This window comes from Pimephales promelas, chromosome 17 (assembly GCF_988280905.1).
Source record: "Pimephales promelas chromosome 17, fPimPro1.hap1.1, whole genome shotgun sequence".
NCBI classification, from domain to species: Eukaryota; Metazoa; Chordata; class Actinopteri; order Cypriniformes; family Leuciscidae; genus Pimephales; species Pimephales promelas.
Window position 1 is genome coordinate 5,756,045 of NC_142785.1, and position 15,541 is coordinate 5,771,585.

Sequence of the window (15,541 nt, forward strand, 5' to 3'; positions counted from 1 at the left end):
CACAACGTATACCACACACAACAACAGCCTGCTTGCACGACAGTTGATGAATGCATTAATCAGTTTGGCTAGTTTATCTAGATTTTTTGTTCTGAACTGTTTTTTGAACTGTTCATTTTGCACAGTAAAAACCTCTGGAAAAATATTTTTATCTAGTTTTGGATTTAGAGCCTCTACAAAGACCATAGTGACCCAAAGCTGTGATCATGGATGCATCAAAAATATTATTTACAGCAACTTTTTTTTTATTTGATCTGTAATTGATCATGTCAGCAGCACAAACATTCTGCTAGTGCTAAACATATATTTTTCTGTTCTTGAATAGAAACAACATGAGAAATTAAATTATGACAGAATTGTAATTTTTGGAAGAAATTATTTATTTAATGCCTGGTTCAGATTACACATCTTTTTTGTCTGTTACGATAGTCACTGTGTCAGATTACGCGATTTTGACTCCTAAAATTTTGTCGCGTCATGGACAAGACACATGTCAGACTACACGTTGCTTCCTGACCAGTCATCACACGCCGTCTTTAAAGGGTTAGTTCACCCAAAAATGAAAATTCTGTCAGTATTTACTCACCCTCATGTTGTTCCAACCCCGTAAGACCTTCGTTCATCTTCAGAACACAAATTAAGATATTTAAGATATTAAGATCGCTCCTGCATACAGTCCATAGGCTTCTTGAGGGAATGACAATTGATGGCATCTAAAAGTCATTAAAGTCATCGTTAAAATAGTCCAAGTGACTACAGTGGCTCAATCTTAAGTTTATCAAATGACAAGAACACTTTTTGTGCGCAAAAAACAACAAAAATAACGACTTTATTTCACCTATTCATTTATTTCTCCCTCTGCCTCGAGTCAGGTTACTAGTTTAATTAATAGCGTAAGCTTCTGTTATTGTACATCACACGCATCACACACATGACCAGCGTCGGCCAATAGTGAGCCTTCGTGTGACGTAGCTTTAAGCAATCACACTACGTTAACTGACTACAGGCCCATAGAGAAGTAAGTAAATATTTGAAATAAAGTCGTTATTTTTGTTTGTTTTGGCACACAAAAAGTATTCTCGTCGTTTGATAAACTTAAAATTGAGCCATTTTAGTGACTTGGACTATTTTAACGATGTCTTTAATGACTTTTAGATGCCAGCAAGAGTCATTCCCTCAAGAAGCCTATGGACTAGTATGCAGGAGTGATCTTAATATCTTAAATATCTTAATTTGTGTTCCGAAGATGAACGAAGGTCTTACAGGGTTGGATCAACATGAGAGTGAGTAAATACTGACAGAATTTTCATTTTTGGGTGAACTAACCCTTTAACGGCGCGCATGATGTCATCGAGAAGGCGAAACTAGTAGTGTGTGACTTCCAGAAACGAACGGAAACAAACAATGGATGAAGCGGTGAGTGTTTCATCACCGCTTTATAGTTAGTCTTTAAAGTCATTTTATTAATGTCCTTGGTGTGAACGGGACTTTAGTCAAAGTGTGTTCAATAAAAACATAAAATGTATTTAAATAAATTATATATATATATATATATATATATAAAATGTAATGGCAAATTAATGAATATATTACACCTTACAAAAAAAGTGAAAAACGAAACAAGTGAAATATTTGTGTAGTTTTAACGTTAGCACCATCGTCTCTCTTTCGTTTCGCCATTTTTGAAAGTTGTGTACAGAAAAGCTTCTGTGCTCCTATTGGTCAACCTCATACATGTGACAGAACCGTTGTGGGAGACCGTTAAAAAAATTAAACATGTTAGTCTTTTTGTCATGATGTCGTGAAGCATGGCAGACGCGACGTAGGTTGTCGCCCACTATGACACACTATACGAGATGATACGATCGAATCTTGCGCCACTCCCGACGGCCGTTGTCGTTTGCGAATCCCCACGACACCCTACGTCAAACGGATCGTGCCAAATCGGGCTAAATCGTGAACCAGGCATAAGACGCATCTCAAAAATTGTTTGCTAGCTAAAACTGTGGGTGAAACAGAACCTAAGACAAAAATATATGCATGAAAAATAGTTTTCTATTATCTCTTAGCCTATAAAAGCACGACAATCACAAGACAAACTACTTCAGAAAATCAGTAACAGAAAAATGTTCCATCTTTGCCATGTCAGTGAAGAGTGAACAGTGCAAAGAAACACACGCTGATAGTCTTTTCCAGTCTTATCCTTAGTATTGAAGTCTTCATTTATCGCGACGTAACTCTAAACCATACTCACAGACTTGTGTTTCGTCAAAACACATGCAAGGAAATTTCCTCCTGGCTCTAATGAGTAACAAATCTGACTGCTGAGGCCCGTTCACACCTTCACAAGAATAACTGTAAAGATTTGTTATAAAAACATTTTTCTTTTGTCAAATCAACTTAAATAATTTATTTAGTTTAGATAACTTATTATTTTGAGTTTCTGATGATTAAATCAATCTCCTTCATTGTATTAACTCACTTTTTCCAGTTCAATCAACTTGCACAGACCGAAGCGCCCGCGCCCTCACTTGGACGTGGCTGTGGTTATCATTTTCTCACACAAAACGCTCATTTCGTGTCTTAGGCCATCAATGTGTACTTACATTTACGAGTCATTAAATCATGTTTAATTTGGACTTCTCTGTGCATGCTCTTAGAGGTGGTGACCATAGACCTCCATTATATGACTGATAGACACAAACGGTTTGACCTAAAAATATCAAAATTGAAAATACTGCGGAAACAAAGACACCTACATCCTGGATGCCCTTGAGGTAAGATAAAACGTACCAAAAATTAATTTCAAAGTGAACTATCCCTTTAATGCTCAAGTCCGCTGGATTCTGATTGACTGTCAATTATCATTCATCAGCTGAAACAAATCATTCTATGATATCAGAATGTCTGTGTCATTGACGTAGAATTAGAACGATTATTAAAACTTTATAGTTTTAGTTATCGTCCTTGGTGTGAAAGGGCTTTTACTTTGATAATAACTGTTGATAAAGATCCTGCAAGACCAGTAAACGTGTGGTGACACTTTCAGCTAACAGCATTGCTAAAAGCCCCATTACAGGTTCTGAAACACTCAACAATGAGAGCACACCGCAACAACTGATAACAAGGACAAGCCCACTGAGCACAGCAGTGAACCAATGTACAGAATCAGATGGCAAACGTTTGACAGGGACTGGTTTTGCCAAGTTTTGAGAAATCGAGATGTGGTGGTCACATTAGAAAAGGTCCCATGACAACATTGTCCCAATGCCATTGTTCATGGATTCTGCTTGTCAACAAGACTGAATGCTTCTTGCAGGCAAGCAGAGCACCTCAAGGATGTTTAACCCTTTAAAGCCTGACATGGAAAAATAGTCAGAAATGTTTTTTGTTTTTTTAATGAAACAGTTCATCAAAAAATTGCATTTGTGATTTTTTTAAGACAATATTTGATAACTGTGGATCATTCAGTATAGGAGAATATGGTGAGAGAGAAAAAAAAACTGAGAAAAAATATGCAATTTGTTGCAGTTGCTGATATTTATAAAGGCAGAAAGTCAGATGAAATTAATGTATACAAATGAGATGAGACTTAAAATGGATATAAATATCAGTTGTCACTATATCTCCCAAAAATATGTCTCAGTTAGATAATATATATCTTGCTTAGTTGATTAAAGCTTGTTAAAGATAAAAGTTTTTAAGATCAAAACTCTGTAGCTTTTATGGTGGAGGGCAAAAATCTATAATGCAATGTTGCATATTTTATATATAATGTAAATAATCTCAATGATAATTGAGAGATGTACTAATAAATATTCCTCAAAAACCTGATTTTTCACACACAAAAAAATCCATATCTTAACATATCTAAAAATAAATATTACTAGTAACAATATAAAAGTTGTTATTGTTCCATTTACGTTATGAAAATCCTTAAAGATTTCACAGCAAAAATTTTACTAGGCTCAACAAAAAGTCCTGATCGTGTCGACAATTTTAGATGCCTTAGAAACATGGGGAAAAAAAAAAAATCACACTGAAATGCAGAAACACATTTGTTTTGTTACGTGTGTAATCTGAAGCTGACAGTTACACACAACTTTAACGCAAGCGACCTTTGGAACAACTTTCAGTGAGCAGGAAGGAGTGTATGATTTCCTAAGAAAATATGAATTCTTCCACCACTGAGTGCATATACAGTACACACAGAGAAATGAAAAGAAATATGCAAATCTAGGTTAAAAAAAAACAAGAATAGTTAATGACAGAGTGTGACAGTTTGTGTTATGCAGAGAATGAGAACTACAAAGTTTAAACTGGTATTAAACCTCTCATCAATTCAGACGAGATCTCAGTGAGATCGCTGAATCCATTGTTTTATGGTCTGATGTATACATACTGGCCTTCTCTGTCATATCATATGTGCTAATAATAACATGCACAAAAAAAGTACAAAAACATACCATGGTTTTACTCTGGTGTCTTGGATATGTTTTATGTTGTTTCAATACCATGGTTTTAAACATGTACCAAACATGGAATTATTGCACTTATAGTCCTATGCAAATGGTTATCAAATCAAAGTACAATAGTATTACTATCTAAAACATTGTACCATGGCACTGAAAATTTGCGTGCTACTACTATTTATAAATTAATTTTATTTTTATTACTGGTATTAGCAGCACCGCCATCATGATTATGATGTTGTTGTACTGTGTTCGTGACCCAATTGATGGCTTTTTAATTATTACCTATTGTTAAAATAATAACTTGTATGTCATCGTCATTATCATGGTGTTGTTCTGTGATTATGACCCATTTAAATGTTATTCTATAATTATATATATATATATATATATATATATATATATATATATATTAGGGCTGTGCAAAAGTTAATTGCGATTAATCGCATCCAAAATAAAAGTCTGTGTTTACATAATATATTTGTGTGTGCTGTATATAATTATTTTGTATATATAAATACACACACATGCATGTATATATTTAAGAATTATTTGCGCTTAAATTCTGTATATATTTATAAATACATAATCTATATTATATAAATATAAATATTTTATATATTAATAACATATTTTCTTAAATATATACATGCATGTGTGTGTATTTATATATACAAAATAATTATATACAGCACACACAAATATATTATGTAAACACAGACTTTTATTTTGGATGCGATTAATCGCAATTAACTTTTGCACAGCCCTAATATATATATATATTACAAATTTTGGTTAGTATTTTTGGTTAACAGGAGGGTGTCATTAATATTTGATAAATTTAAAAAAAATACTCTGCAGTTCTTTTTAATTTTGAGATAAGGAGTTGTGCCCATTAAACTCATGAACTGTCAGGTTTCAGCAGCGCTATTGTCATGCAAAAGTTGCAAATCAAGTTTGTGCGACATACTTCACCTACGACTAATGCGAGAGTGTGAGAAAAAAACACAGACGGGATTTTTTTTTTACTTATCCACTTTATATAAGCCTAAATTAGTTAAATGAATACAAATTTAAAATTGTAAAGTTGTTTACTAAAACAACAACTCAAATAAATTCCACACACCGTCAACACTGAAAGCAAGCGACGAACAGTCGCGTGAAAATGCAGAGGGCCCCGCGCGCCGGTCGGGTTGCGTTTTGAGCAGTGTCAACCGCTTGAGTAGCACACAGTTTCAACACAAGAATGTCCCCCGCTGCTGTTTGTTCGTGTTAAACTCTCTTTCTGCCCAGTAACTATAATGTGGGAATTTGTGGATAGTTTAGGAATGTGTGGAGATGACCCACCTTCTCTCCCTATAGCGTCTGTAATTCCCAACAGCAGCAACAGGACCCAGGCGAGCCCAAAACTTCCGTCCGCCTCCATCGATTAGTCCTCCATTAGTTAATAGTCCTCCAATTCATACCCAGATCTCGAATACGTTACACAGATCCACCTCGTGTAGTTTCGACGCTTTTAATATACCTGTTTACTTTTCTTTGTTATTTCCCGAATACCAACAACTTCCTGGCAGGAGGGAGTGCGCCCGACTCTCCAGTCAGTGTGTGTGTGCATGTGAGCGTGTGCCATAATGCGCGCGCTCCCGCGGAGGAGTGGCAGGACAGACTGACTAGAGCCCAGCAGTTAAGTTCAGCAGCTCTACTGACACATTCAGAATCAGAGTCACAATGAGCTGTATTGCCAAGCAGTGTTGTAGTCGAGACCACCTCACTCGAGTCCGAGTCAAGACCGAGTCCATAGAGAGTCGAGTCCAAGTCGAGTTCGAGACCAGAGATGGTCGAGAACGAGACCAGTGAGGGTTGATTACCTAATTTACTTTTATTTACTTAGAGAAATCCTTTTTTTTTTTTTACTGAATTTACTTAGTTTAAAAAATATGATCAGTTTAGGGTGAAAAGGCCACATAGTAGGTGGTGTTAAAAGTAATTTTATTACAATTTGTCATGCGCAGTTGCGCACTAGAAAATCACCAACCACTGGGCGTGTCAATCAATTTAAAGAAATATTTTATTAACATAAATTAATAATCATGAAAAATATTTTTCATTGAACTCGAGTGGACTCGGGAATAAGTCCGAGTCCTAAAAAAAAATGTTCGACTACGAGTCAATTCCGAGTCCAAATGGACACGAGTCCATGACAAGACCAAGAGACCATTAAAATATGGTCTCGAGACCGAGTCCGAGACGAGTCTGAGTCTCGAGTACTACAACACTGTTGCCAAGTATGCTTTCACAGAAGCTTCCAGTGCACAGACAGAATGACAGATAATACAAATAAATATATTCAAATACAAAATAAACAATGTACATTTAGCCTATATACAATGCAAAGGAATGTGAATAAGAAGCATGGTGCTGAATAAAATTAAGTAGAAAAGAGTGTTGAGCATTGCACATGTTTATTGGCCTAGTAGGGGCATTTAACTGTTCATGAGATCCTGAGGAAGAAACTTTTGGTGCTCAGTGATCTGTAGGGGTCTGAAGGAGTGGGAAGGGGTGTACCAATGATTCTCCCAGGAGCAGTCGGGAGATGGCTAGTGGTAATATTTTTTACTTAATGACTTTAAATAAAAAGTATATTGTTTTAACAATAAAAAAATAAAAATAAATATAAAACACATCACATAAACACATCCAACGACACTAGGCCAACATTTAGCCTTTGTTAACCCAAAGGCAAGTTTCAACAATTTATTTATAACTTGACTCTTGCCTAAATGTATGTTAGCGTGTTACACAGCAGATTAGCCTCTTACAAAAAAATATGATCCTGAAAGTTTAGAGACAGAATTCATGCAAATATTTTGATTTAAAACGGTGTTTGAAACCAACATCATCAACAACAAAAACACATTTGTGTCAATGGACCTTTGACTTCAGTAAGCCTATGGCATTTGTGACAACTTGCCCCCTCTGGTCAGTAGTCAGTTGGCTAGCAGCAACTTATCATGTTTTTAACTGTCATTCAGATATCAGAAACTATTTGCTTCTGAGTATATATTGCAATTTTATTAGTAAGACTTGAACTTTCAACATTTATGGTAATTACAAAAAAGCTATTAGTATAGCAGACCAAAACAATGAGCATTAATAAATAGTTACTGGAAAAACTGGAACGGTAAACAATTAAAAAGTTAAATATGTAGTGAATAAGGACAACTTTTGTCAGTAGAGCTAAATGGATAATAACTAGGATGAGCTATTCGTAAAAGGAATCATTTTTACATTACATATTTAGAAATAACTATTTGATTCTAATGCAACTGTTCAAACTAGATTAACTGTTTAAACAAAAAAAGTGAACACTTATTAATGAATTAATCTCTTATTATCTGTTTTAAATTGTTTCCAAAATTGCTCTTTGGGGAGTGTTTTTTAATGTTAAAACTATGTATTTCTACTTGCAGTGGCTGCTTTTCTCAAAAGCCAATAGACATGGGGAAAATTCCAGAGAATGGCATGTGTTGCCAAAAGTGATCTTTTTTTCTCACACTGATAGTGAGTGTGTTTGTACCCCAAGCTCAAACTCTGTGTAGGCTGAAAGAAGAGGAAGAAGAATAAATCTCTTTCATTCAAAACTATCGAGCATCTTGTCACCTACATGACCCCTCAAATACAGCCCGAGAGTTAGTAAACCTTACTCCAGTTTACCATATAGCTGTATATTTAATGTATTCTCAGTGTGCATTTATCTTTCTTGAGACACATGCTTTTACAGTCTTCTTCCAGTAGGGAATCAGGTACTATTAGGCAGAGCATTCATGAATAGCATAATATACTTCATTTTTTGCAGTATGCATAAAATACCTGGATAACCTGCTACATTTGTTACTATTTAAATGTAATAGACATACTGTAAAAGTATCCTGTTTAATTTACTGTAAAAATAACTGGCAGAATCAATTGCCAGAAATTCCCCATGAAAAAAATAATAATACTTTGACAATGTTTCCAGTATTACGAGATGATATAGTGGTGCTTTAAAAAACTAATAACCATATTTCATTAAGTGATACAATCTAACAAAACCTGGACTACCTAAATCTGTTTTTTTTTTGTTTGTTTTTTTTTACCATAGGGGCTATATATGAATTTTCCTGTGTTAATCACTTTTTTATTGCCAATGTGTGAACAGCTTGTAAACTTAAAAACGAGACCTTAGAGTTCCTTGATGGTCCATGAAAGCATGATTTTTATGTAAAGGACCCACGACCAATTCGTACAAATTCGTACGAGTGATTAAAAAGTGGCTAATTCGTACTAATTCGTACGACCTCACTCGTACGAATTTGTACGATTTGTCTAAACCCACGTGATGGTTAGGTTTAGGGGCGGGGTCGGTCATTCGTACAAATTCATACGAATTGGCCAATTCGTAAAATATGTACGTTTTAGCAAAATCGTACTAATTTGTACGAGTGAGGTCGTATGAATTGTTACGAATTAGCCACCTCGTAAAATTCGTACGAATTCCCGTGAGATCGGGTTGGAAGAACCTTTTTTTTCTGGAAAAAAATAAAAAAAAGCCTCACTTCCGTTCTGTGACACATAAAACTAATGCTTATACAATGTGCAGGTCAGGATAATGCCTAAAGAGCTATTCTGTACTGTAATGTCTATGTGTCATGCAAGTCTCACATAGTCAAATATGTCTGGCAATATAAAATAACAGTATAATCTAATTAGCCTACCTTCTCTGTTGACATGATGCCGGTAAATTGCAGAGCTTATGCACATTGCTTTCAGCAGCATGGACGTCATCTGGATGTTCGTTAACACTTTATTGCTGCAAAGGTATTTCCCATTTCTTTTTACTTCTAAGCAAAGAACAAAAAAGAATTGCCCGTGTGTATATCAGGATTCAGGACCATGAATCATGTTCAGTCTCTTCTAAGCTATTTCCACGAGCAATAGGTTGCTGGCTGCCATTCACATAACGGCCACCGGTGTCACTAATTACAATAGTTTCTGAATTCTCAACGCATTCTCATCCCAAGGCGTCATATACAGCCCATTCTCACCCCCAAGGCGTCACTTAACTTGGGAAGCATTTGGACATGCTTCAATATCTGACGCTTTAGGCGGCCTTTAGCGTCAGTTAGATGACGCCCTAGGATCGCGTGTACCCTACCCCCACCCCACACCTAAACCTAACCGCGTCCTCTAACTGACGCTTTCCTTTAGCGTCAGTTAGATGACGCTGTAGGATCGCGTCATGTAAGTGACGCTAAAGGGCGCCTAAAACGTCAATTATTGAAGCATGGTCAAAGGTGACGCCTTGGGGTGAGAATGCGTTGTCATATACGACGCTTTTGCCAAAGCGTAGACATCCAACACACGGCACCCTTAAGTGTCAATATAACACAATATAACACGCGCAGAGTATGGTAGGTTTAGGTCTGGGGTAGGGTTAGGGTTAGACCACTAGGAGGCGCCTTCTACCCCATATATCTGTGTCTCATATTGACGTTAAAGGGTGGCATGTGCGTTGGATATCTACGCTTTGGCATGGGATGAGAACGGGCTGGAATTCTATATATTGTCCCTTTAAAATATACTGATAACCAGGTAGTACAGGTAGTGCAACAGGAAGTCACATTAAGAATCAGATTTCCTGATTTATGTTTCATTCCTCCAAACCGCCAGAGACGGTCTTAAATTATTAGCCAGTGGCCATGTAGCCCTGTGGCCCAAAACTAATTGCCCAATGAAGCTAAGCAGGGCTAAGCCTGGTTAGTACCTGGAAGGGAGACCTCCTGGGGAAACTAGGTGTCTGTTGAAAGAGGTGTTAGTGAGGCCAGCAGGGGCTGCTCATTCTGTGGTGTGGGTCCTAACGCCCCATATAGTGATGGGGACACAAGAACTGTACTTCGGATGAGACGTTAAACCGAGGCCCTGACTCTCTGTGGTCATTAAGTAAGGCTGAAGACGAGAGGGGACCGTGCTTTTTCTGTTGTTGGTCCAAAACTATGGAATAGTCTTCCTGTATCTTTAAGATTAATATCCACTGAGTCTGTTTTTAAATCTAAGTTAAAAACCTACCTGTTTTCACTGGCCTACAAGTGTCCTTGATTTAATGTTGAATGGTCAAATTGGTGGTTTCGATGTAAACACCCCCCCCCCCCCTTTTCACATTAGTTTTGCGGTCAGTCTTGCTTTTTTTTTACGATATTTTATTTCTTCTGTACAGCACAATGTTCAACTACTGTTGTTTTTATTGTGCTTTATAAATAAAAGTTGATTGATTGATTGATTAGAAATCCCATCCTGGCCAGATTTGCCCATTGTCCATTATGGCCTCCTAATCACCCCCATATATAGACTCTAAAAAAAAAAAAAGGTTCTTCAGCGGTTCTTTGCGGTGGTCATGGTGCTATATAGCACCACTGCCATTTAAAGAACCAGTTAAGCCCAGTTTGGTTCTTCAGTGGTTCTCTGGTGTGGTTAACGTGCTCTATAGCACCTCTTATGGTTCTGCATAGCACCATATGACAAAGTTAAAGGGTTAGTTCACCCAAAAACTACTAAAAACTTTGTTTTTCGTTTTTTTGTGCGAAAAAACAAACAAAAATAACGAGTTTATTCGACCATTTCTTTTCTTCCTTGTAGGCCAGAAACGAGATTTCCACGACGCATGTGCGAGAACTGCGATTACACTACTTCAGATCACAATTCTCGCGCATGCGTCGTGGAAATCTAAGGAAATCTCGTTTCTGGCCTACAAGGAAGAAAAGAAATAGTCGAATAATTTTTATTTTTTATTTAAAATATAAAATAATTTCTGTTTCGTTATTTTTGTTTGTTTTTTCGCACAAAAAGTATTCGCGTCGCTTGATAAACATATAGTTGAGCCACGGTAGTCACTTGGGATATTTAAACATTTTCTTCATTGACTTTCTGGGCCGTCAAGAGGCAGTCCCTCAGGAGCCTATGTGGTAGTTATACAGCTCTCAGATTTAATCAAAAATATCTTCATTTGTGTTCCGAAGACGAACGAAGGTCTTACGGGGTTGGTACAGCATGGGGGTGAGTAATTAATGACTTAATTTTCATATTTGGGTGAACTAACCCTTTAAGGCACTTAAAGTGGTTCCCCTATGATTACAAGCCAATGAACCACTTTTAGTTCTATTTAGCAGCATTTTTTGGAGTGTACTCATTGGCTTCATGTCTCCTCTCCACCAATATTCAGGTGTGAGCTGGATGTTCTGGGCTGGCGCAATATGGCAACAGCACCTGCCAACAGCACCTGCTCATCACTGTTACACGCCTGTACAAACCACGTTTCGTAGAGGAGCAATAGATGAGGTTTACCCCTTAGTTCAGAGGGAGAGTTTTTACTCAACAAATTTTCTGGTTCCAAAGCAAATTTAAATTTGAGGAAAATCAACGGGTAAAGAAGCTTCCGTTTCGCATGTTGCATGTGGCCGATGTTCTTCGGTCAGTGGCAGAAAGAGATTGGTAAATAAGTGACGATCTGACGGACGCATATTTCCATGTTCTGATTGCTATGCATCACAAGAAGATTCTGCGTTTCATTGTACCATCCATTAGCGGACTCGATTAAAATCAGAGTACTCATAACTATTGTTTTTAAAAACTTAATTTAATTGAGGCAATCGGTTTCCTCAAATGAAATGAGTTAGCTTAACTTGATGGGTTTTACAGTAGTATTTGTTTTTTTCCGATGGCCCGCTGTAGACAAGTCACTTTGCAACTATATGAACTTAGTCGACTGTAGAAAACTGTTAGCTGACTGTTAGAGGGTTAGAATTAGTAAAATAAGTGGACATGTAGTTGCAAAGATAAGTCTATAGAAAGTTTGTTGCGGAGCATCAAGTGTTAGAAGACAATCTACAAATACTTCGCTAGTTGACATTACTAGCATAACTAGTTACTTATAATTACAATATCTAAAGTGGACCATCGAAATAAAGTATTACCCAGTATTTTTTCCCGTAAAATTAAAAACTGTCAGTATCCGTGTTGCCTTAGTACGATCTGAAATTTAAGCCTTTGGACTACTATAGAAAGGAAGAGATAGTGATTCTCACAGTGAATAGTAATTCTGACATGTTGGATTGAAAATTCCAGTCCTGAATGGGGATAAACCGTCTTTGAGTCATGATAAAATTCATAATATTGTCATGAAACATCTGTTTACCAACATTGTTACCAACCACTATCCTTAGTTTACACATTATTTGAATTTGCTATGAAAAATGTTTTGTCATGTTTTCCTTTTTTATAATTTTTATCATGTAGTAAACATTTCATAAAAGCAATAAGGCACTTATGGTTTATTGTGACTAGTTACAATGCAGCACAACCTCTCACGGTGTTACTGAAATAAACATAGTACCAGTAAAATAATTAATACAGAACGATTTTATTAATTTCCTCAAGGTTCCTTTATACACATTCGGGCTTGTGTAATTGGTGAAGAAAGGTGCATTACAATACCAAGATAAAGAAAGAGAGCAATAGAAAGGGACAGAAAGAGTGAGAAGAGAAAGTGAAGGTGGGGAGATATACAGGGCAAGTCCATGTTGAGCCTATAGATGGCCACAATCAAACAGGCCAATGAAAAAGAGGGAATTAACAATTAGAAGACACCTCTCATGTTTGGCCTTGTGTTGCATTACAGTCAACAGTGTCAAAAATGTATACAACTAAACGCTTTTCAGAAGGCAACCGATTACCAGTCTGGCCATACATCTCATTCCCTTTCTTTTTACTTTCTTTAATGTGAAAAAGATCACGTTTACGCTCCGCATGCAGGTTATTTTAAAAGTACAGCATACCGAATGGTACATTTCATGTTGAATTTGCAGAAAATATAACATACTACTACCACCGTTCTGCTTAAGAAATATAGAAAACAAAATATGAAACATGTTTTAATGGAAGCTGAAAAAGGATTACAATGTTAGTATCGCTTGTGTCCATAAACAATCTAGCTTTAACTTTCCAGGATCATCTGTGTGATGTGCTGTCAATCACCACAGAAAATGATTTGAACTTTGAATGTAATAAAGAAAAAAAAAAGGTGTGTTGAGTTAGATGGTTCTACTGTACGGAGGCGTATTGCATTCACTTGAAGAAAAAAAAATCTACTCTGTTTTTCCGAATTAACGAGTTAATTTTTCATGAGAAAAAAAAAATTTGCTCTGTTTTTCTGAATTAACGAGTTAATTTTTCATGAGAAAAAAAAAATTTGCTCTGTTTTTCTGAATTAACGAGTTAATTTTTTATGAGAAAAAAATTTTTTGCTCTGTTTTTCTGAATTAATGAGTTAATTTTTCATGAGGAAAAATTTTTTTGCTCTGTTTTTCTGAATTAACGAGTTAATTTTTCATGAGAAACATTTTTTTGCTCTGTTTTTCTGAATTAATGAGTTAATTTTTAATGGAGTTTTTTTTTTGCTCTGTTTTTCTGAATTAATGAGTTAATTCAGAAAAACAGCAAAAATAAATTTTCTCATGAAAAATTAACTCATTAATTCAGAAAAACAGAGCAAAAACTTTTTTCTCAAGAAAAACTAAGTCATTAATTCAGAAAAACAGAGCAAATTTTTTTTCTCATGAAAAATTAACTCATTAATTCAGAAAAACAGAGCAAAAACTTTTTTTTCTCATGAAAAATTAACTCGTTAATTCAGAAAATCAGAGCAAAAATTTTTTTCTCATGAAAAACTAACTCATTAATTCAGAAAAACAGAGCAAAAAATTTTTTCTCATGAAAAATTAACTCATTAATTCAGAAAAACAGAGCAAATTTTTTTTTCTCATGAAAAATTAACTCGTTAATTCAGAAAAACAGAATAGATTTTTTTTCTTCAAGTGAATGCAATACGCCTCCGTACACTTTAAAAGGAAAAAATTCTTTTCGGGGTTCCCATCATGGGATCGTTTCATGGATTTAGATTTCATTAATTTTGTTTTCAATAATTTTGAATTTTAATAAAATGTTATGACTTAAACAACTCGTAAACATACTTTATCGCTAGAAAAAAGGAAAACTATGAAATAGCCTGTTAAACATGAAAGTATGCAATCATTTAAGACATTTATCCTTATAGGACATGTTTGGCATTGAATTCAGTTCTTTAAAAACCCCATAGGGTTCTATATAGAAACCCACTGAGTGTAATTGATTTCCATCAATATTTCCATCATAGAAACACATTTTGAAAAAAAAAAAAAAAATGTGATGCTGGTTATAGAGCTTAAGTTGTACCTGCAATTTCTTTTTTTTTTTAAAGTTGTACCTGGAATTTCTTTTTTTTTTTAAGTTGTACCTGGAATTTCTTTTTTTTTGGAATTTCAAAAAAAAAAAACAATTTTTTGACCTAGTAATGTTTAACCCAAATGTCCAACTGGACCTTCTGGTGACAACTTCTTTGCAACTTAAAAAGTAGTAGATAGTGGTAAAACTCCCTCAGAAATACTGTAGCAGCAACACTCTCAGATGTGATGGTCAAATCTGATCAGCGGTCCCACCATCACTGTTCTGGATACCCTTGTTGTCCCCTCCCCCTCTATACCACTTTTAGCCTTTCTAAACGGCTATATTTACCCTCCAGGCCGATCATGCTTGCACTCTTGTTCTGACACACACACGCACGCACGTCTGGTTTGTACTCTCCATAATTGTAATGGTTTTTATACTGTACAGACTGTATATTCTGTCCCCTTTCACTAAACCTACCATCACAGAAAACCTTCTGCAGTTTTACTTTTTCAAAAAAAAAAACCTAATTCTGTATGATTTATAAGCTTGTTTCGTTATGGGGACCCCAATTTAGGTCCCCACGGTGACAAGTCCCCATGAGTCTGCGTGCATTCAGGTTGAAGTCCCCACCGGGACAGAGAAACATACACACACACACACACACACAAAGTGCACAAGTGACGATTTGGAACAAAGACATGTCAGGCAATCAAATGTGGTTTTGACTCCGGTTACAATTACACAAGAATCTGTGCAAATTCGTTTTAAGATGA

General features: G+C 35.9%; 1 protein-coding gene across 1 annotated transcript in view; it reads right to left on the reverse strand.

The window, feature by feature from the left end:
• The window catches only part of erbb2 (erb-b2 receptor tyrosine kinase 2), a 48,408-nt gene extending 42,313 nt beyond the window's left edge, over nucleotides 1-6,095 (reverse strand). The window contains exon 1 of the mRNA XM_089121818.1: nucleotides 5,820-6,095. Within this exon, the coding sequence (XP_088977944.1) occupies nucleotides 5,820-5,898 (79 nt within the window). The 5' untranslated portion in view covers nucleotides 5,899-6,095. The remainder of the gene's footprint in view (nucleotides 1-5,819) is intronic.
• Between the last annotated feature and the right edge of the window lie 9,446 nt (nucleotides 6,096-15,541).